The 20,934-nt window shown below is 43.2% G+C and overlaps 1 protein-coding gene and 2 long non-coding RNA genes across 4 annotated transcripts; 1 reads left to right on the top strand and 2 right to left on the bottom strand.

The window, feature by feature from the left end:
• Positions 1-3,924: 3,924 nt before the first annotated feature.
• On the bottom strand, positions 3,925-6,382 carry LOC120691101. Its single transcript, XR_005682101.1, has 2 exons — positions 6,002-6,382; positions 3,925-5,903 (listed from the first exon to the last, which is right to left on the bottom strand). It is a non-coding gene; the product is annotated as an uncharacterized LOC120691101 (long non-coding RNA).
• Positions 6,383-7,330: 948 nt separating this feature from the next.
• On the bottom strand, positions 7,331-13,455 carry LOC120691708 (cytochrome P450 90B2). 2 transcript variants are annotated; one of them, XM_039974867.1, is made up of 8 exons: positions 12,927-13,455; positions 12,506-12,839; positions 12,274-12,426; positions 9,802-10,053; positions 9,572-9,664; positions 8,893-8,971; positions 8,688-8,794; positions 7,331-7,829 (listed from the first exon to the last, which is right to left on the bottom strand). In XM_039974867.1, exons 1-8 carry the CDS (start codon positions 13,181-13,183, stop codon positions 7,587-7,589), a joined length of 1,518 nt encoding a protein of 505 aa, XP_039830801.1. In that variant the 5' UTR covers positions 13,184-13,455; the 3' UTR covers positions 7,331-7,586. The 2 variants fall into 2 exon arrangements, with proteins under 2 accessions (XP_039830801.1, XP_039830802.1); XM_039974868.1 differs by lacking the exon at positions 7,331-7,829 and adding an exon at positions 7,840-8,516 and having other exon boundaries at positions 12,927-13,183.
• Positions 12,015-13,530, top strand: LOC120691709. The gene is made up of 2 exons (XR_005682360.1): positions 12,015-12,340; positions 12,415-13,530. It is a non-coding gene; the product is annotated as an uncharacterized LOC120691709 (long non-coding RNA).
• Positions 13,531-20,934: the final 7,404 nt, after the last annotated feature.

Below are 20,934 nucleotides of genomic sequence, written 5' to 3'. Positions count from 1 at the left end.
AAGATCATTCGCGCCATGGAGGAGGCGTTGAACTCAGAGGTCGCGCCGGACTCGGAGATGACAATGGACCCGGAGATGGCGCCTGACTCCGTCGAGATGGCGCCAGACTCCGTCGAGGTGGTGCCGGACTCCATTGAGTCTCCATTGCTCGTAGCGGCATGTTCCACACCACCGATGACAACGAAGAAGCCCGCTTCCAAGCTCGCCGCGGCGCTCGCAGGTATGTGCTCGATGTTCCATTTTTCATCAATAAACACAAAGTCAAAAACATCCTTAAATCTTAGATCACCAAGGAAACCCTACTATATCATATCAACACACCACTAGAGTGGGGTCTAAGAAAGCCTTTTTTTTAAATACCTTTGTATCCTAGATTTGCTCTTACCGAATTTACTAGATACATCTTCTATCGTCATTCTTTGCTTGAGGGAATGTTGCGCAATTGTTTAAAATCAAGAGGGATCGCCTTATGGACACATCTACCCTTGTTTTGACTTGCAGCCACCATCGGAATGTTATGATCAAGTTGGCCTTTACTCGCTTCCATAAGCGCTAAACCGACCGAATGTGCACTTCAAATTGATCAGCAACACTCCAAAACGAGCGCTAGTGAACCCAAACGCAAAAAATGAACGAAACAAGCATAAACACGTCTAAACCGAATGCCATGCAGCAAAAACGCACACGCAGAGCCCATGCAAAATCAAACCACCACCAGGTATCAAATCTGGGTCCTCAGGACTCACGCCTCGCTGCACTCGCCGTTTGAGCTATGGTTGTTTCTCGTATGGAATGCACTCACAACCATATTTAATAGGAACAGATAGAAAAAATACCTCCTAATTAATCACTTCTTGGTATACACAATTATATCTTAAACAACTTGCTTTACAAGTATGGAGGGAGTATCCTAATTAATCACTTCTTGATATACACAATCATATCTTAAACGACTTGCTTTACAAGTATGGAGGGAGTATATCATGAATCCCTTGTTCTATCTAATATTTTCAGTCAGGAATAAATCCATACGTAACCCAATAAAACCTTAAAGTGCAGAAAAGTACGGTGGGTGACGTACTGCGCGGCCCAGCAGCAGTTCTGAACTGGAACTGTAAGAGCCCCTGCGCCATCATCAGGTCCGATCACACACGTAGGCAGGCCACGATGCTTTGCAGTGAAGAAGCCAATGCAGAAAAGCGGAGGCGCGGTCAAGCAACCAAGCAAATGCAGAAAAGCAAGAAGCAAACGATGCTAGGCAGCGTTATAAAAACAGAGGCACCAGTGCACTGCAGAGGCTTGTTCATGCATTTAGGTTTTGTTGCATTTATCTAGTCAAAGCACTTTAGTTAATGTGACTCTTATATGAAAAAAAAACTCCACGTAGAGTAACCTGAATACCTGATGCTGTACACTCGATCGTTAGGTCCCCCTACCAAAACTCATCAAAGTGGAGGCCAAAACTCATCAAAGTGCAGGCCGATTAGGCATATATTAGGATCTGTTTGGCAGGTCTCTAGCTTCGGCTTTTTCGGCGGCTCCTGCTGGAGCCTTACCAAACACTTAAAAAATGGAGCGACTCCATATTGTAGCATGTGAAAAGATGGAGTTGTGACTTTACGTGCGAGGAGGTGGAGCCACAAAGCTCAGCTCCACCTACTCCAGCTCCGACTCCATCTTTTTGCAAGGAGCCAGAGCCCTCCCAAACAGGACATTAGTAAGTCTATCAATAAAATTTAAAATTTTATCCAAAGCACAAAATAAAAAAATATTTTAGTTAACAAAAGTTTATAAATAGAGAATATTCCAATAACCAAATATGTTGAGTATAAATAAAATGTTCCAGCTGTTGACCGTAACTGGAGAACAAAACAAGCATCGCCTTGCTCATCCTAGCCAGGGTTTTTTTTACCGACCGGAACCGGTCCGGAAACCGCGGTTACCGGTGTAACCAGGCCGGACCGATTCCGGTACCGACCGGTTGCAAACCGGCTCAATTCAAAATTTAAATTTGAATTCAAAAAAATGAAAAAATCCAAAAAATTTCCTAAAAATACTTCAAGTTACGACGAATCTAATGGTGTCAAATTTTTTTCAAATATTCGTTCATTTACTTTGCGGGCATGTGAAGTTAAACCCAAAAAAAGGCCGGCCCATAAGGCCCATCGCGCCGGCATATAACTCACGCGGTTGCCTCCCACCCCACGCTTATTACTATTGTATTTGTATGTAACGCTTATTACTATTGTATTTGTATGTATGATTGTAAGTATGGTTTTTTATATTAATATGTGCATTGCTCGGTTTTTTTGTCACCGGACCAGTTTACCGACCAAACCGGTCGGCTAACCAGTGCAAACCGATTGAACTGTCGTTGAACTGTCGTTTTTTATTTGAAATTTGAATTTGGCTGGTTTTTTTCGATAACCGATCAAACCGGTCCGGTATACCGTAACCGGTGGGCAGCAGTTTCATCCCACCGGTCGGTAAAAAAAACCCTGATCCTAGCACAAAATCGATCCTAGCACAAAATCTAACGTGAACTAAATATCTAAAAAAACCAAAATAACTAATAATATAAAATAAAAGAAGTACTCCCTCTCCCCAAAACAAGTCATTCTAAGAATTTTATGATAAAATAACAAAAAATAAATAATCATTATTACTCATATTTGATGGTGATCAATTGTTACATGCGCATGCATTTTTTTTAAATAGGTAAGATAACATGTTTTTTTTAAATAAATTTAGAACGGGGGAGTATTTTGTAACCCTAAATTATAGCCCGTGTCCAATTTTGTATCCTAAGCTACGACACCATGAACCCTTCGACCTGGACAACCAAACTATTCACATATGAGCACAATCGTTCACTTTTAAACCCTTAATCTAGAGTAGTCGTGGGTGACATGACTTGCCTCCAAATTTAGGACAACTTATTTGGTTCAACCTATAAATAGAGAGTATTTGAATTCTGAACTGGCATTAAAGTTATGGGGGAAAAAATCCAAATGACTTACTGTAAAGAACCATAAGATATAAAGTAGCACGTTTTCAAACTAAAGATGTGTTTAGTTGGTGAAAAAGTTAATAGTTTTAGTATTATAGCACATTGTGTTGTTACTTGACAAATAATGTTCAATTATAAACTAATTAGGTTTAAAAATTTCAGGTCGTGCTAATCAGTTAGACTGTGTAATTAATTATTTTTTAACTACCTTAATAAATAATGTTTAATTATAAACTAATTAGACTTAAAAATTTTAATTCGTACTAATCAGTTATAATCAGTTAGACTGTATAATTAATTATTTATGTCAAAGATTCGATGTGACGAATACTGTGCAAATTTTTTAGAAACTAAACCCAAACAAATTTGTTCTGGGTAATCATGCAACTTACCATTCATTCCATTTAAGAAATCAGAGGCGTAATTAATCCAATTCAGAATGCGAACTAGCATTCTTCGCATTCTGATACTGATTTTAAACAGAAAGTTTGAATACATACAATCAAAATCCAGCATATTAAAAATCTGTTCCGTGGAGGACAAAAAGTTGGTTACCCGACTGACTTTTTTCGACGTATAACGCTCAAAACAAAATATCACACGAACTACAGGATCTTGGCGGAGTCGAACCACCTTCCGTCCGGGACTGTTGGCTTAACAGTCCACGGAGGACCTCACCGTGTCGAGATAAGATCCACAGTTAGGAAATATACGCTTTTGATGAATTTAAGGAACTTCGGTTAAGACCTGTAAACTATCTTAAGAAACATGTTCCTCCAATCTAGCAACGAAGACGATTACCACCATAGTCCGAACAAGTAGGAAGTGGGCTTAGCTTTATGTGAAATGAAACTATAGCTGCTCCCTTAATAACGTCGTACATTGGGTCCACTAACAAGTAACAATGGCTCGAGTCATATAACAGTGAAAATGATGTTAAATACCTTCATACAGCGTCGATCTGATCCAGCATCCATAATTTGCAGACGACAGCTCCAATATTTGCAGACAACAGAGCTGGCAACTTGTACGAACAAATTTTACAGCTCAACCACCTCATAAGAATGATGAAATTAACTTAATATTGAGTCTCAGTTTCTAAATTGGTAGTTCACATAGCAACCATCTTCAAGCCTGCCAAGCAGCCAATGCTCCAGCAGCGTAATGTTTCTTACGCCCAAACAGGATTTTAAGTGCAGAATGATCAAGAACAGGAGAACAGTAGTAACCCTCAGCAACGACCTTCATGGCAGAACTGCAGTGATCTTCAGCAATAATTCGAGGAATAGACTACCGATCATATCACCAGCCAGGAGGCCAATGAGCCCGCTGCAGAAGTGGAAATACATATTGTGCTCAAACTGCATCTGTGAACTGCCGAACGCCAGGAGCAGGAACAACAGGAACCTTTCAGCACAAAAGCTTCAGGGGGCAAGAACAGCAGGAGCCTTTCAGCACAGAAGAAGCTTCAGCAATAACCAGCGCAGAGCTCAAGACCACCACATCCTTGCTCATTTCAATACCACCATGAAGATCTTAATACAGCTTATAAGGCGAGACAATACCACGCTCACACAAGCTGATTACAATGAACTGATAATTGCCATGAGGCAACTTGTGTACGAAATGATACAGCAGGAAACAGTACATCTACCTTGTAATATTTGATCATTCTTGGATAAATACAGCTTAGCTTGAAAAATAACCACTTGAAAAAATACCACATAATGAACTTGTAATACAAATTATGCAGTAGATAAGAACTGATAACAAAAGCTTGACAATTGAAATAAATAAAAAACATCGGTTCGATCAGCAGTTGGAAATTGTAAGTTACTGTCATTGTCAGCACGATTTCCATGGGGCGTTGCTAGAAATTTCATCAGATGTACATTTGAACAGCTAGTTGATTATGATGTGTTCGTGTTCTTATAACGCAATATAAATTGATGAAAAGCTGACCAAGTTTAGTTCATTTTCACAAGAGTATGATCACTAGATGCCAATCTCCAACTACTGAAAATATCCATCATAAAAGATTTTAAATTGAAAATAGGTTCTTTGCCCTTAATTTTTCATCTAGTACAAACTTCTTTGGAAAGTCTGCCACCACTCACTTTGAGATTCTTAGGAATGAGCTAGCTTTAATGTATGCAAATGAAAACGTTATATTGCAAGCCAACTGAAAACGTGATACGCCTTCCCATGCATGGCCCATAGTGCGGTGCAACTTTAACACAAACGAAAGCATGGACAGGCATTGCATGTGTTAAAATTAAAGCATTACTTAGCCTGAAGTTATCGATGTCAATAAATTCATCTAGTCTGTATATTGCAACTTCAGATTGTAAATTTCGAATTACAATTGTACCTTGCGTGTTGCGCTGTAGCTCCTTGCCAATTTGTAGCATGCCAAGAGGTGTATCGGAAAGACGTGCAGCCAACAATAAGAAGCAGGGCACAGGGACACAAAAGGGAGGGAGAACCCGGGGGATAAAATAAAGCTCCCCCGTGCGATCTCCCACCCAAGGCACAAAATCAACATCTTTATTACGATGGCCTGCCATGCGAGCGCACCCATCATGGCAAAGGCCTTCAAGATGTCACATCTCTCTGTTTTTTTTCACATCTTTTTTTTTCTCCTCCAAACTCCACACGAACGCAACTCGGTGGTTACATGCGTGTAGCTTACCTCGGCTTCAGTTGGGCACGGATCGCTCCGAGCACCATCTCTTAGATCTAATAATTATCGAAGTTCAATCCAATAATTATCAATACGAAGAGACATCATCACGCGAGTTGGGAGCAGATCCAGGATCCGGCCACGCCGCGGCGACGTTTCGATGCCTCCGAATCCGCCAAGAAGATCCAATCCCTCCCAAACGTCCCTGCTCTGAAAGTGAGCCGAAAACACAAACCCACGGATCAGCACCGTAAGACTAACCAAAACGAACTGAATCACCACTAGGTTTCCTTGGGCAAAGGACTAACCAACATCAGAACCGACGCGCCCAAACGAGGATCCGTAGCCACCGAGCACGTGGACGCAGCCTCATCTCGATCCGAGTCAGCGCACGCGCAACTCATCAATTAATCGGATGGAACCGGCACATCACAAAACAAACCCACGCGTTTCGAATAGATACCCAACAGAAGATAAGAGATTCACCGTTCCTCGTCTCCTCAATCGGAACAATATAGATCCAGACGAGATCAGCGTGGACAAACGAAAGTAGTTTGGATCCAGATCTAGACGAGAAGGGGATTTGCGGCATGCGAACGCGGCCGCTTCAGGACCATGGAAAAGCAAGGCTCGGTGGGTAGGCAAAGCAAGGCTAGGGTTAGCGGGTGCTGCAGGAGGATTAGCGGAGGAACGCAACGTATTTATTGTCTGGTTCGAGGGATCCGACGGCGGGGATTAGGCGGTTCGAATCGGACGGGCGCGATGGCAAGCACGTGTCGAAAGATTATTGGCGGTGCCACGTCGATTGCGTGGGCGACCGGGCGACCGCAACTTGCGGGGAGTTAGCGTCACTGCATGCGTCATGGTTCTTCCAGGATCTGTTGCGGACGGAAATTTTGTTGTCTGTTGTGGCTAACTGGTTACCGTGGTCGATGCCTGATTGGTTGGTTCTTGGCGGTTGCCACCAACCCTCAGACTGGGCCTTTTGGGCCTCCGGTTGTGGCCGCGGGCCTCCTTTCGGTCTGTATAGCCAGTTGCTTTGCAGCCTCTTTGAATTTACACTATTTCTAATAAATCATGCACAAGACTACAATAGTCACTTGGATAATTCTGCAGAAAATCTTGTATATTAGGCTTAGGTTTTAACTCTTCGAGAAATCCATGCAGTTGTGTGCATCGATATGAGATCAATTGACATAAGTTACTTTGATAATTTTTTTTTGAAATAAAGATAAGTTAGGGGCCGTTTAGTTCCCAAAAATTTTCACCTCCCCTTTGAACACATATATGGAGCACTAAATGTAATTAAATAACAAAACTAATTACACAGTTTGGATGTATACGACGAGACGAATCTTTTGAGCCTAATTAGGGCATGATTAGACATAAGTGCTACAGTAATTAGTGTCGCGGTTTCCAAGTGACTTCTGAAATTAGTTTTTTAATTAGTGTTAGAAAAGCCCTCCCGACATCCGGTCAAAGATCGACGTGACACCAAAAAATTTTTGGGTTTGGGAATTAAACGGGCGATTACTTTGATAATGACATCATATAAAAGAAAATATAAACCTTTGATGCGATGTGGCAAAATTTCTACATGCAACCTCGGAAAAAGAGAATTCTGTTCGATACGAGACTTGCGACATCCTGTAATGTTTCTATTATTACTTGAATGGGCCGTGGGCCGGCCTTATTACAACCCTACTAGTACGTTTTAGCTACCCAACATTTTGCACCCATCATCATCCCCCTCTTCTTTACTCTGTCTATACACATATCCTTCTCCTATCTGCTTCTTTACCATCACATCTACATGGACACGAACCACCAAAACGCAACGAAAAATTGTACGATCCCCTGTACTCCCTGCTAGACACGGTACCGCACGTGCCGCTACATTGCTGTGCTCTCCGTCAAAACGCTGTGCTCGCCGGCGATCCTCTGTACCCTGATCGGCAGGCCCTTGGGGAAGTCGACGAAGGGGTAGACGAAGGCCTGGTCTGGCTCCGCCAGCTCCCACCGGAAGTTGAGCACTAGGTGGTGCAGGAAGATGGCGATCTCCAGCTTGGCCAGCTCCGACCCGGCGCACAGCCGCGGCCCGCCGCCGTACGGCATGAAGCTGCTCGGCTCGTTGCTCTGCAGCAGCAGCATCAGAGTTAGAGTTAGACAACTGCGAGCGTGATCAATGACAGAAAAGTCGCCGAAAACAAAAGGCTACTTCTTTTCCAAAAAAAAAAGGCTACTAGAGAAGCACAGGCTCCATTGTTCAGATAATCTAGATCGTCTATCCTATGGTTCATCGGTGAAAGTTCAAACAGTCTCGATCATCTCATCTCTGTCTTCTTGGTTCATCGGTGAATGGAGATCGTTCTGCCACGAGCGCTAGTCCTAGGGGCACTGACGACGGCGCCGTCGTCTGAGCCTACTTGCGCGTCGCATCCAAGAATTGACAATGGATTTCCCTATCGGTTCGAGACGGATAAGAAAGGTGTGTTGGCGACGGCTGGATTCCAAGCTTCCAAGGTGCCGTTCGTTTTCCGTTTGGACCATGCTCTTGGAGTCTCGTTCACCGGAAGCCCGGCCGCCTCCGGCGTCGGAGCTAGGGAGAGTGCAGCTGGCAATCTATCAATCTAGCGCGTCTCTTTCGATCGGACCACGACGAGATCGGGCACACGTGTGGGTGCCGAACATTCCCTTTCACAGTTTTCATGTCCGGTACATGCTCTTATCAATAATGGAGGTCAGCTGAATAGGTGCCGTGCTGGACATTCTTCAACCCTCAGAGGTGGCACATTTATCTCATGCATGCTCCTTTTCCAGATTCTGATGTGCAAGACGTGAAGGTTAGCGTAGGATTCACTATGCATGCTCAGATATTTTCTTTCTCCATGATGGATTTGTGATCAGTGTTCATGACATCTACTAATTGGTTTCAGTTCATTTGTGCAGACTGAAACTTAGTAGTTTGCAGAATTGCAGGGGGGAGGCACTGACCTTCCATCTCCAAGGGTTGAACTGATTGGGGTCCTCGTACAACGACGAATCCAGATGCACTGCTGCTAACACCGGCAGAATTTTCCATCCCCTTGGTATGTCGTACCCTTCATTTTGATAGAGAAATGTTCAGTGCATGCTGTTGCTGCCTGTGTGACCGAACACAGAATTGCGAGCATATGTTAGGCTAAAGTTGAAGCGCTACCATTGTAGTGCACGTCTCGGATGACCTTCCGGTGCAGGAACCTGACAACGTTGCCAAGCCGCAATGTCTCATTTATAACCTGCAAGAAACAAAACGAAACTGTTAAACGAAAACACACCTCCCATTTTCTACGGTTTTGAAGTGCTTCTAGCAGCCATCTGACAAGGCATTTGACATCTTTAGGGTTAGAGACAAGCTTTCAGCATCTTTGGTTCTCTGTTTTTTTTAGACCTGACCAGTTCTTAGCCCCTGATCAGTTGATAATTGGCCGAGTTCGATCAGCTTTGTCCCGTTCTAACAGCGAGATACGACACAGATACCTTCTTGTTGTATGCTAGTATGCGAGAACAACGTGTACTTCTCAACGAATCTGGACTGCCAGGCTTCACCCTCTAAAAGCCTCCAAAACAAAAATAAGAAGAAGAAAAACTCTGCTGGGAGAGCAAGCAAGCGGACACCAAGCACTCCAAAATTGGCCAGCTAATTATTCTGCCGAGCCTTGGGTCCCCGTTCGTACATGGCGATTTCGGGAAGTTGCTATCCTGTACTACGCAACCAGACGAGGCGGTTTGAGCCGGTCCGAGTTGGACGGGAGCAGGCCAGGTAGCAAACAGCAGAGCGTACAGCGATCTCGCACTAGCATTGCAGTGGAATGAACGATCGGAACAAGGGGCCTTACACATTGCGTGAAAACCATCTCCTTGTAGTCTTCCCAGCTCAATTTGGACGCCCCGCGAAGCCTTTGTCTCCTAGCAATCTCGAGATGCTCTTCCTGCAACTCGTATGTCAGTGTAACTCTGTGTATGTGTGTGTATAATTCCATGATTTATATATTTTTTTTGACCAACATCTAATTTACTGTGGGAAGTTTGAAAATGGTTATAATAATGGTTGGATTTGGATTTGTACCCGGAGCTCTTGGACAGCCTTAGGGCATCCTTCAAGAAAGAAGATGGCGAGGGCCAGCGCCATCGACGACGTCTCATGTCCGGCAAAGAGCAGGCTCAGCAAGAGGTCCAGGATCTGTTCCTTTGAGAGATTGGATTGCTTCAGCGCCCATCCAAGAAGATCATCTTCCTCTACACTTGAGTTCTCCTTGCTCATCTTCTGAAGCCTATCCTCCATTTTCCTCTCTATTACACCAAGTATGGACGCGCGTGACTACAAAAAAAAAAGGCAATTGCATGGTGTGATTTTGATATCAATGAAAGCGAACACTTGAGTTCGGCAGGCTAAAGCTGGAGGCTGGAGCTGGAATGTTGTGAGAGAAAAATACTGTTGGGCTGGCTGGAGCTGGAGCTGGTGGCTGGAGTGATGTGAGAGAAAAATACTGTTGGGCTGGAGCTGGCTGCCGAACGCAGTGAATATTGGACGTTGGTAGTATCATTTAGGTGTTGCCTAACAGCCTATTGATCTAGGGCAATGCGTCTTCTCATAGCTGTCGTCCGTATTGGAGAAAATTGTGTCCTTTCACATTTGGATGTAAAAATGACATGTAACCACCGCCAAATATGGATAGAGAGGGTTCAGTAGCATATGTATTTTTTTTCCTGCTCTCGTGTTCATCCATTTATAAGTAATAAAAAGGGGCTAAGAAAGTTTTGCTTTTTCAGGTATGGAGGATGCATGTGCATGATTGACATCAGCTAACAAAACAGCCAGCGCTATTTCATTAACTGCTAAGAGCAAATTATGAAGTCGCTAATTGCCTGCTTAACAAAATGAATGCGGCCGGCTCGGGTGTCAAGAGTTGGTCAGCAATTGAATCATGATAAATGATGGATTCTGCCAACACATAATCATGTGAAGCTATGGAGATTGATCATTAGGTTTTTTTTGTCAATAGCCTAGAATAATAATCTCCCTAAAAGAGAGTAAAACCCCCCACATGCAATTGTATGATGCAAAGATCCTGTGAATAAATCAAAGCATGCATGCTGGAGCTGGGAGCAATCACTAAAGATCGCTTGAGGGTGACCTCACAGGCAGTGAAAAGTGGGCAGAATTTTTATGGGGCCATGAGTGATGTGGGGAGAAAGTATGATGTATAGCTACCAGCTAGCTAGGGAATCGAAGTTAGAGAAAATATAAGCCGCAACTATAGCAAGCCTCTGATCTACTAATTAATAAATCTAGCTTTCAGGTATGTAGTTTAGTAGGAAAACCATGTATACGAGATAAGATATAAACCTGTGCTGCTTAAAAATAAAGGTCTAGCTTGCCTCATGTACGCGTAGCAACTACACACATATCCACCACTACTGTTTCTAAGCTGTTCTGTTTTACCCGTTTTGTGGATGCATGAACCCGTTGTGCATAAAAGAACACGAGGCGTATGTATGTATATCCAGGTGTGCCTGTAGCAGGAAAGAGATGATCCACTGGTCTCCCTGATTGGACGTGTTATTAGGACGTGTGCATAGCAACACGGCGATCCTGCTTGGACCATCCAAACCAATCTGAAACCCACTGCTGGTGGCATTTATTTAGGCCCTGTTTAGTTCACACCTCATAAACCCCTAAACATTAAAAAAACATCACATCAAATGTTTCGACACATGCATGGAGTACTAAATGAAGTCTATTTACAAATTTTTTTGCATAGATGGGCTGTAAATCGCGAGACGAATCTAATGAGCCTACTTAATCTATGATTTGCAACAGTGATACTACAGTAACTATCCGCTAATTATGGATTAATCATAGATTAATTAGCATCATTAGATTCGTCTCGCGATTTACAATACATCTGTTCAAAAAGTTTTGTAAATAGACTTCATTTAGTACTTCAAATTAGCAAGATTCTTTCGAAATTTTTTTTGCGTTTCAACTAAACAGGACCTTAGTATAATAGCAATTCGACCCAGGCCTCTTCTACTTCTAAAATACTAGTAGCTCTATGTTGATATGGACCATGCATGCGGGCGGCGCCTACACACTAACAACCAAACAAAAACTTAACAACCTATCTCTCTCTCTCTCTACTAGCTAGCTTTCGTATTTTTTGTTTTCCTGAGAAGGCACCAAACAAAACGTTGACAGGCTAGGGATCATATAGATAGATAGATATATGTTTTCCGATAGGTAGCTGCTAGCTAAAGTTCCTGTAGCTCCCACTCGTGTGCATCATATATTCAGATATATAGTGTGTGTCGTTGCGTGCAGCGTCCTCCGATCCGCTGAAACGTTAGCTGCCGCCTATTTTTGGAAAACAAGGAAACAAAAATCCGGGCGCAGGCAGAGCGCGCCTGCTAATGCGCTGCGCTGCGCACGGGGGCACGGAGAGAGAGAGAGAGGGAGAGAGAGAGAGGGAGAGAGAGAGACAGGCAGACACAGCACAGGGTGAGACGAGCGAGCCCCACTGCGCTGCGCTGCACGCACCTTGAGCGCCTTCCAGTAAGCCGTGCCCGGGAAGTTGAGCGGCGCGGACACGACGCCCTTCATGAAGGTGATGTACTCCAGCCGCAGCCGCTCCGTCTCCTCCTCGCCGGGGTCCATGCTCATTATGTTCTTCGCCATCAGGTTAAACGTGAACTGCACTCGTCATCATCCGGGCACGGTGATTAGCGGCGGCGTCCCTTGGTGGCTTGCATGGATGGATCAGAAAGATCACCTTCTTGGCCTCGTGCTGGGCAGAGAAGCAGGCGCCGCCGGAGGGCGGGCACCAGGAGCGGAGGACCAGCAGGGTGTGGCGCTCGACCTCCGGGAGGAGCACGGCGCGGAGGCGGACGGAGCTGAGGAAGTTGAGCGAGATGGCGCGCATCTCGCGGTGCGCGTCGCCGACGAGCACCAGCATCGACCACTTGCCCAGGATGCCGCCGATGCTGCGCGGGTAGCTGCACTCGAACAGCCGCCCCTCGTTCTGCAGGATGTACCGGTTCAGCCCCGCGTCCGCCGACACCACCGTCCGCTCCCCGAACAGGCTCGACCGGTATATCTTCCCGTACCTGCATGCATGCCCAATTGGCCAACAAGCTAAGCTAAGCTCTCTCATGTGCTAGCTGCTGCCACCGAATACACCGACGGCGACGCACCGTGCGACGTGCTGCTCCATGAAGCGGCCGACGGAGGTGGCCGGGTGGGGGCGGAGGTAGCCGAAGGTCTCGCCGACCAAGGGCCACCCAGGGGCGCCCGGCGGCAGGTTCGGCCGCTTCTTCTTTGTCGGGCGCCGCCACCGGCGGGCGCCGTGGCATTGGGCGACGGTGGCGGTGTAGAAGGTGAGGAGGGCCAGCAGGATGAAGGGGAGGAAGAAGAGGACCTCGCTGGTTATGGAGGCCATCATGGCACCCATGATCGGAGGCCTCTAGCTAGCTAACTTTGATGAAACTTATTTCCTGCCGCTTGCCCTGCCCGATCAGATCCCTCGCCCGCTTTGTTGGTTTTGGTGTGTGTTGGAGAGGAGGATGGGTTAGAGAGAGAAAGCAGGCTACTAGGAGAGGGAGGGAGCGAGAGAACCCAGCTAAATTAAAGGAGCGCTTTTAGCTCTGGATTTCTCTCTCTCTCTGCAAGTGCAAGCTTTGCACGAGGAAAAAAAAAGCTAGGCGCCCGGCCACTTCGCCCCTCTCTCTCAGCTCTTGTGTGGTGCTGTTATATAAGTTTTTGAGATGTGTGACAGGGGAGAGGTGGTTGTGGGGGGCTCTTTAGCCAGAGTTTTTTTTGTGCGGCGCACGGAGTAGGGTCGGTGCATCTCCAATGTTTAACTTCTCCTTAGCCCTGCAAATGGGCTCAAAATCAAACTATATCCACACCAATCCATTTTCATTAGGAAAACTAATATTATCTACACCACTCCAAACCACTACCACCACAAACCAATCCAATCTAAGCATTTCAGCTCATGATATAATAAACTATTAGCCAAACTATGGTTACAACCCAATAAGAATCTGTTTCTCTAAAAAAATTTATAGTGTAGATTTTGCCGCACTGTTTTACACAAAGTAGCTGCTAGTTATACCGAGTCATCTCTAATAAATTTCAGTCAATTTTGATAAAATTTTATAGTTTGAACGCGAGGTTTTATTTCTAGGGTCCGGTTCTTGACATGGGACCCACGTGTAATTCTAGTCGCGCTGCTTTGCACATAGTAGGTCCTGGTCATACTGAGTCATCTCCAACAAATTTCAGTCAATTTCGATAAAACTAATCTGTCAACCCGTCCTTCCGCATGGGCTAATAAGATCAATAATTATATTTATACATCTCACGCTCTTTTCATCTATTAAATATTCTAACACATACTCTAAAATATATATTTTAATTATTTAGTTATAATAGATTTCATTTTGTGCACCTCCATATGTATTCAATATATGTTTAGTTGAACTATTTGTTTGTGAATTGGTATTCTTATCTCTTCCATCATACGTTTGTGAATTGGTATTCTTATCTCTTCCATCATACATGAATATATGAATATATGGTGACATATATCGTTGGTAGTATTTTTATATAAATAATAATATAAATAATATATTAACAATGATAGAAATAGTAATTTTAAATTTTTTATATTGGTGCACTTTAATATATTATTTTAATTATATAATTTAGATTCAGATTTATGAGTAATTGAATTTGTAATAATATGACATAATTGGATAATTTATATGCAAATTTAGAGGGTATTTGTATTATTTTTATAATGGCATAAGTGTGTAATTTACACAAAGATTAGGGGTTACTTTAGATTTTTTTATAATGGCAGAGGTGGGTAATTTAGATATATTTTTAGAGGGTTACTTTAGTCTATTTTCATAATAGCAGAGGTGGGTAATTTATTAGAAAAGATAACAGATCCGATGGTTATTATAATTATAGTTGTTGGATTAATGGCTGGATGTTTCTGATTTTTGTGAGAATTTATAGGATTTCTCTATTTTTTCAGAGTGTCCACCTAGGATCCTAGGTGGCTTCACGTGAAGGCTCCAAAGGAGCCTCCAATTAGTAATAGTAAGAATTTATAGTGTAAACGCGAGGTTTTATTTCTAGGGTCCGGCTCTTGATGTGGGACCCACGTGTGATTCTAGCCATGCTGCTTTGCATAGAGTAGCTCCTAGTCATATAGAGTCATCTCCAACAAATTTCAGTCAATTTCGATAAAATTTTATAGTGTGAACGCGAGATTTTATTTCTAGGGTCCGACTCTTGACGTGGGACTCACGTGTAATTCTAGTCACACTGCTTTGCACAAAGTAGCTGCTAGTAATACTGAGTCATCTCCAACAAATTTCAGCCAATTTTGATAAAATTTTATAATGTGAACGCGAGTTTTTATTTCTAAGGTCCGGCTCTTACGGACCGATTTTTATATATAATCATACTGTTTTCATAAAGAATACATTTTAGCCCACCCCAAACCACTACAATCCATACTTATATAGAACCCACTTCACCCCACCTCATTAACTAATACAACCCATTTGAATCAAGGGAAAATTCGATTCATGCCACCACAACTCCGTGAAATTGGGTGTCATGTTGAAAATCATGCCACTCAATGGCGTGATTTTCAACATGAGATCCAATTTCAAGAAATTGGAGTGGCATGGATCCAACTGACCCTTGAATCAACCCAAACACAACCCATATTAAAATCCAATCTATTAAACTCATTTCAACCCAAACCATTAGCAGAGCGACTTCTCCTCCTTCCCAAGCTTGCATCGAGTGAAATCACAGCTTTGAATGTGCGTGGGCACACAATTTTTGTGACCAACCAGCTACTGACGAAGGGTTTACAGTTTAGAGTTTTTATTATTAAGAATTGTCTAGCAAAACTGACTATTGAATGATAATTTCTCATTAGGCTATTAATTACGAGAACATATCAGATGCAAACCAACCTTTTCGTGGAAACCGTGCAAACTTCAATTTTGGACCACCACATCAACATCCAAGAGACATTGAGAATTGAATAATTTTATAATTAATTGTCCGCCTCTAATCACATTTTTGCAAATCTTCCCTCCCACCCTCTCTGCGCACCCGGATGACAAAACAGAGAAGCTAACATGGTAGCGGTAATGATTGTGAATTTGGTGGCAAATTCGTCGTCAAAGATATATAGGAGAATGCCAGCGACGTGGGAGAGGGATTATTTAGAACATGATAGTAGGTGGTACTATAGAAGGCTCAACTTATAGCACCGATTTAGGTCATATTTGGAACCGTGTTCCCCTTTAGTCGCGGGGAAGCAAGATGCGGCCAAAGCCGTTTCTCATGTTTCGCGCGTCGTACGTTGAAATCTTGCTAGCTCTTTAACACATGGAGACACTGTAGGTGAGTACCATTTGGCGGGATTCTCTCACTTTTTTCTTCCCGCCGTGCACAAACGTGGTTCCAAATAACGCCATATATTTCCTTAAATAAAATAACGCCATATATAGTGCCACTCTTTATTTTCTGGGTTAACTAAGGCCCAGTTTAGTTGAAAAAAATTTTGACCAAAATTTTTGGCAACTTTTATAACATTAATTAGGAGTATTCAACATAGACTAATTATAAAACTAATTACATCGATGGATAGAAAATCGCGGGCGAATCTATTAAGCCTAATTAATCTATCATTAGATATTGTTTGATGTAGCACGACATTGTCTAATTATGGCATAATTAGATTCATTAGATTCGTCTCGCGATTACACCGGGGGTTGTGGAATAGGTTTTGTCAGTTATTCATATTTAATACTCATAATTAGTGATCAAATATTCAAAGTTAATGTAGCTCTGAAAAATTTTCAGATCTAAACAAGCCCTGACTTAATTCATTATATACCATTAAATACGTAGGAGGATCGTCTATATATTGACAAGGTATCGGTGCTAATACTATCACTACTACAAAACAGGCCTTTGTTCCAGGCCATTTGTCCCGACAGCCTTTGGGCCCGGGACAATAGGTGGCTTTTGTCCCGGGTCCAACGGCTAGCCGGACCAGCGGGGGGACAGGGGCCTTTTGTCCCGGTTGGAGGCACCAACCGGGAACAAAGGCTCATCTTTTGTCCCGGTTGGTGGCTCCAACCGGGACAAAAGGCCGCGCGGACCTTTAGTCCCGGGTGGAGTTACCAGCCGGGACTAAAGGTACCCTTTAGTCCCGGTTCGACACTCCACCCGGGACAAAATGGTTCACGGGGACACCTTTAATCTTATTTTACTGCAGCTCCCCACCCTCTCTCTCATCCTTATCACTTTCTCTTCTTCGACATTCTTCCTCCAGCAAAGCTTCCCTATGATCCCTTCCTCACCTTCCCTCAGATCCCTTCCTCACCTTCCTCCCTCTCCGGCGCAAGCGGAGTCCGGTGAGCCTCCGCTGCCAGCGGGTCCGGCGAGCCTCGGGCGCGGGGCGGCGAGCTGCGGTCCGGCGCCGGCGGGGACGGGTGGACCAGTGAGCCAGCGACGCCACGCGCGGCCAGGCGCAGGCTACGTGGCTGGGGCCAGCAAGATATGCTCCCGCGCACAGCTCGGCGTAGGCGGGGGCCGGCGACCCACCGCCAGGCTGGCGCATGCGGCGAGCCCAGGCCAAGCCGGCGCCCTGGCGGGGACGGGCGCGGGTGTGCCCCGGCGAGGTGCTGCTGCTGCTCGCGGCCATGAGCAGGGGTGCGGTGGCTCCCGCTGCTATGAGCTGATTTGCTTTTGATTTTTTTTTCCATTTGTGAATGTCTCTGTGAATTGAATCAATAAATTTCAGATCTTGTATTTTGTTACTTGTGTGATGGTCACGAGATAAGCATGTTACTTGTATGATGTGTTATGAATTAGATATTGATTTTGAGATTGCAAATTTGGTTAATTTTTTGGATTTGAAGAAGCTAGCTGACGAACGTGGGAGCTAGCAACCTAATTTTTTTGTTCGTGAAAATGGCATTGATCCCGGGTCAATAGCTGCCGGGACAAAAGAGGGACATGCATTTGTCCCGGATGGTCAATCCCGGTTGAAAAACCGGGGCTAAAGGGTGTTGACGACCGGGACAAAAAGCCTATTCTCCAGTAGTGTACCTTTTTCTCTATATATGGAACTAGAGGGTGTGGCATGCGGCGTTGTGGTGCGAGGGAATGTTCGCCCTAGCTTATGGTTGATAGAGAAATAAAACCAAAAACTTTTTCATCTGGTGTAAACGATCACGAGGTATTTGCATATTTAAGTGAAAGGAAAATCATTTCTACTCTCTCGCTGTCGCGCACATGAAATTGGTATCTTAATGTGATTACGCCTAGCGCCTGCAGAATTCCTATGCACCAAGTCCAACTACTATTCATTGTGGGAATCATGAATGACTAATAATCCGTACTAGTTTAATTTAAGTATATACAGAAGCATACAACTTATACTGTTCGCATGGATGGCTGCAAAAGGTATGATCCAGCCGGTCAGAACAGTATCACCTCATCAGTCTAATTCCTGCTACTTGATGGTGTTCAGTATTGAGGAAAAAGCAGGTAGTTGGACGAACGTTTATCAAGAAACGGTTTGTATCACATCTCCTGGCAGAGCTCTGGAGTTATCAATCCAAATCCTATAGAATGTCTTTTCTTTTAATAATAAATCCTATAGAATGTCTCTGTATCATCTGACACACAAATGGCCTTGTTTAGATTCCAAAATTTTACACTAAAAAACGTCACATCGAATATTTGGACACATGCGAGTACTAAATAAAATTTATTTGTAAAACTTTTTGCACGGATCGGTTGTAAATCGCGAGATGAATCTAATAAGCCTATTTAATCCATAATTTACAATAGTAATGCTACAGTAACTATCTACTAATTATGAATTAATTAAGCTCATTAGATTCGTCTCGCGATTTACAATCCATCCGTGCAGAAATTTTGTAAATAGATTTTATTTAGTGCTCCGAAATTGTATAATTCTCTTCCAAAAATTTATGCAAAAAAATCTAAACACATCAGAAGTTGACCGATTAGCTGTACCATGCATGAGCCGCAAGAAAAACTGTCTCCATCCTACCCGCCAAAAAACGATATACATTCCCATTCTTTCATTTATTTAATTTTAGGGATAATATGAATTGAATCCACTTTAAGTTCAAATAATGAAAAAAAAACTCCAATTTCAGATACTTTCAAGTGTATAATAAACAAAAATCCGGCTTACACCCTTGAACTATTACAAAAGACCAATTTTCAACTTTAAACTACAAAACTAGATAACATAGGCCATACAACTATCAAAACCATACAAATTTGGCCCTTATGGTGGTTTCGAATGTGGTTTTGTATTTTTTTAAGAAAATTTAAAAATTCTAATCAGATCTAGAAAATCAAAACTGATTTATTTTAAAATAGAAAAATATGAAGCTAGTATCAAAATTTTTCTAAAAATGTAATATATCTATTATTGATCTATTTGAATCTTATTTATTAAAAAATAATAGACATAACTATAAGCAACCAAATACTATTCGAATAACTGACATGTACAATGCCAATAGATAAGTCACATTTTAAGGAAAACTTTGAGACCCATTTCATACTTTTTTATTTAAAATGAATTACTTATGATGTTTTTAGTTTAAATTTGAATATTTTTAATTTTATAAAATGGAAAACCACATTCGAAACCACCCAAAGGGTCAAATTTGCCCGGTTTCGATAATTGGATGGTCTATCTTATCAGGTTTTGTAGTTTAAGGTTGAAAATCAAACTTTTGCGATAGTTCAAGGGTGTAAACCGAATTTTTCCCTAATCTCAACAAGGTTTCAAAAGTTTACTCGAACCCATTCTAAGCAGAGAATGGAAATTGTAAACCACATTTAACAAAGCAAGACTAGTTAAGAAAAATAATACACCTTCACTAAAAGTGATTCCCGCAGGCCCCCAGCAACGAGAAGCATAAAAGTGTTGGGGAACTTGAATATTATAAGCTGCTGCTCTGTCAGGGGGGCTCGAGCAGTTGTGCTTTTGGAATATGTTCAATACTAATAGTATTTGAATTAAATATCGCCATCTTTCTATTGGTTCCAGCTCAATAGCGAGATCGAGTGGCTCTGGAGTTGATTGATCGGTCATGTTCATGCAGCATTCATAGTCTTTCCGGTGGATGAATGGCGAAGATGGCCCCTGGCGTGGAAATGAAATCATCAAAAGGAAGGGTCTGGATCCAGATTTCCAGATAGACCAGCATCATTGTTAATTTGGTGCCATTGGTAGATGATTAGGGTGATGTTTACTGATAATTTTTTAAATCGTGTGCATAATTCAGTTGCTGTTGCCGTGGTCCCATCTAATAATGGTGTGGTGGTGTACCTTTGAGGACTGACAGATTGCAAAATAGCATTTGTTGCACAGGCTGAGACTAACAAAAGTCTATCATGGGAAGCAAATAGATTTGGTAAAAAAAAAACCTTAGCTCCATTAGATCAATTTTCAGAGAATGAATTTTTACTTTCACAATATATAGATTGCCTTTAGTCTCTCCTACCAGCATTCTCCAGCAACGATAACCATGACAATAAACCAACGCCTTCAGTATAAGGGTCGTGTTCGAAAGAGATACATCTCACAAAAAAAGAGCTTTGTTACAATAATTGTAAAGTACTAATAGGTACTTTCCGGTACTTTTGACTTGAAATTTTTTTTGGCCATTGATCAATGGGAGGTATTTACAAAAATTAAATTTAGTATTCGATCCCACTTTTTGGTTGTCGGGTGCCACAATTAGGGACATCCTAATTGGAGTACTAAAACCACTTTCGAAAACACAAACACATGTTAAGGCAACTGGGCCCACGAAGGCCCACGGCCTATTTCTCCCTCAGAGGAAAGGAAAGGACTCAAAGAAGTCCAGCATGTGGCCCAGCCACATCCCCCTCGGGCAGGTGGCCAATCTCCGCCTCGCTCGAGGGCCCCTCTCAGGCCCACCAAACAATCTCCGCCCCGCTCGAGGGTAGCGAATCTACCCTCGGGCGGGTCACTCATCTCCGCCTCGCTCGAGGGCTCCCCTCGGACCCTCGACCGCGCAATCGCATTTCCGCCTCGCTCGAGGACAGCGGACCTGCCCTCGAGCGGGTGGCCAGTCT

Source organism: Panicum virgatum, chromosome 9N (genome assembly GCF_016808335.1).
Source record: "Panicum virgatum strain AP13 chromosome 9N, P.virgatum_v5, whole genome shotgun sequence".
NCBI lineage: Eukaryota > Viridiplantae > Streptophyta > Magnoliopsida > Poales > Poaceae > Panicum > Panicum virgatum.
This window is presented reverse-complemented; position numbering and strand designations above follow the sequence as displayed.

Excerpts from the sequence above, each read along its gene's own strand:
- LOC120691708 (XM_039974867.1), bottom strand. The coding sequence starts at position 13,183 with ATGGGTGCCATGATGGCCTCCATAACCAGCGAGGTCCTCTTCTTCCTC. Across the intron at positions 12,840-12,926 it reads ATGGAGCAGCACGTCGCACG|GTACGGGAAGATATACCGGT; the intron begins GTGCGTCGCCGT and ends GCATGCATGCAG. Across the intron at positions 8,795-8,892 it reads CCGAGACGTGCACTACAATG|GGTACGACATACCAAGGGGA; the intron begins GTAGCGCTTCAA and ends ATCAAAATGAAG.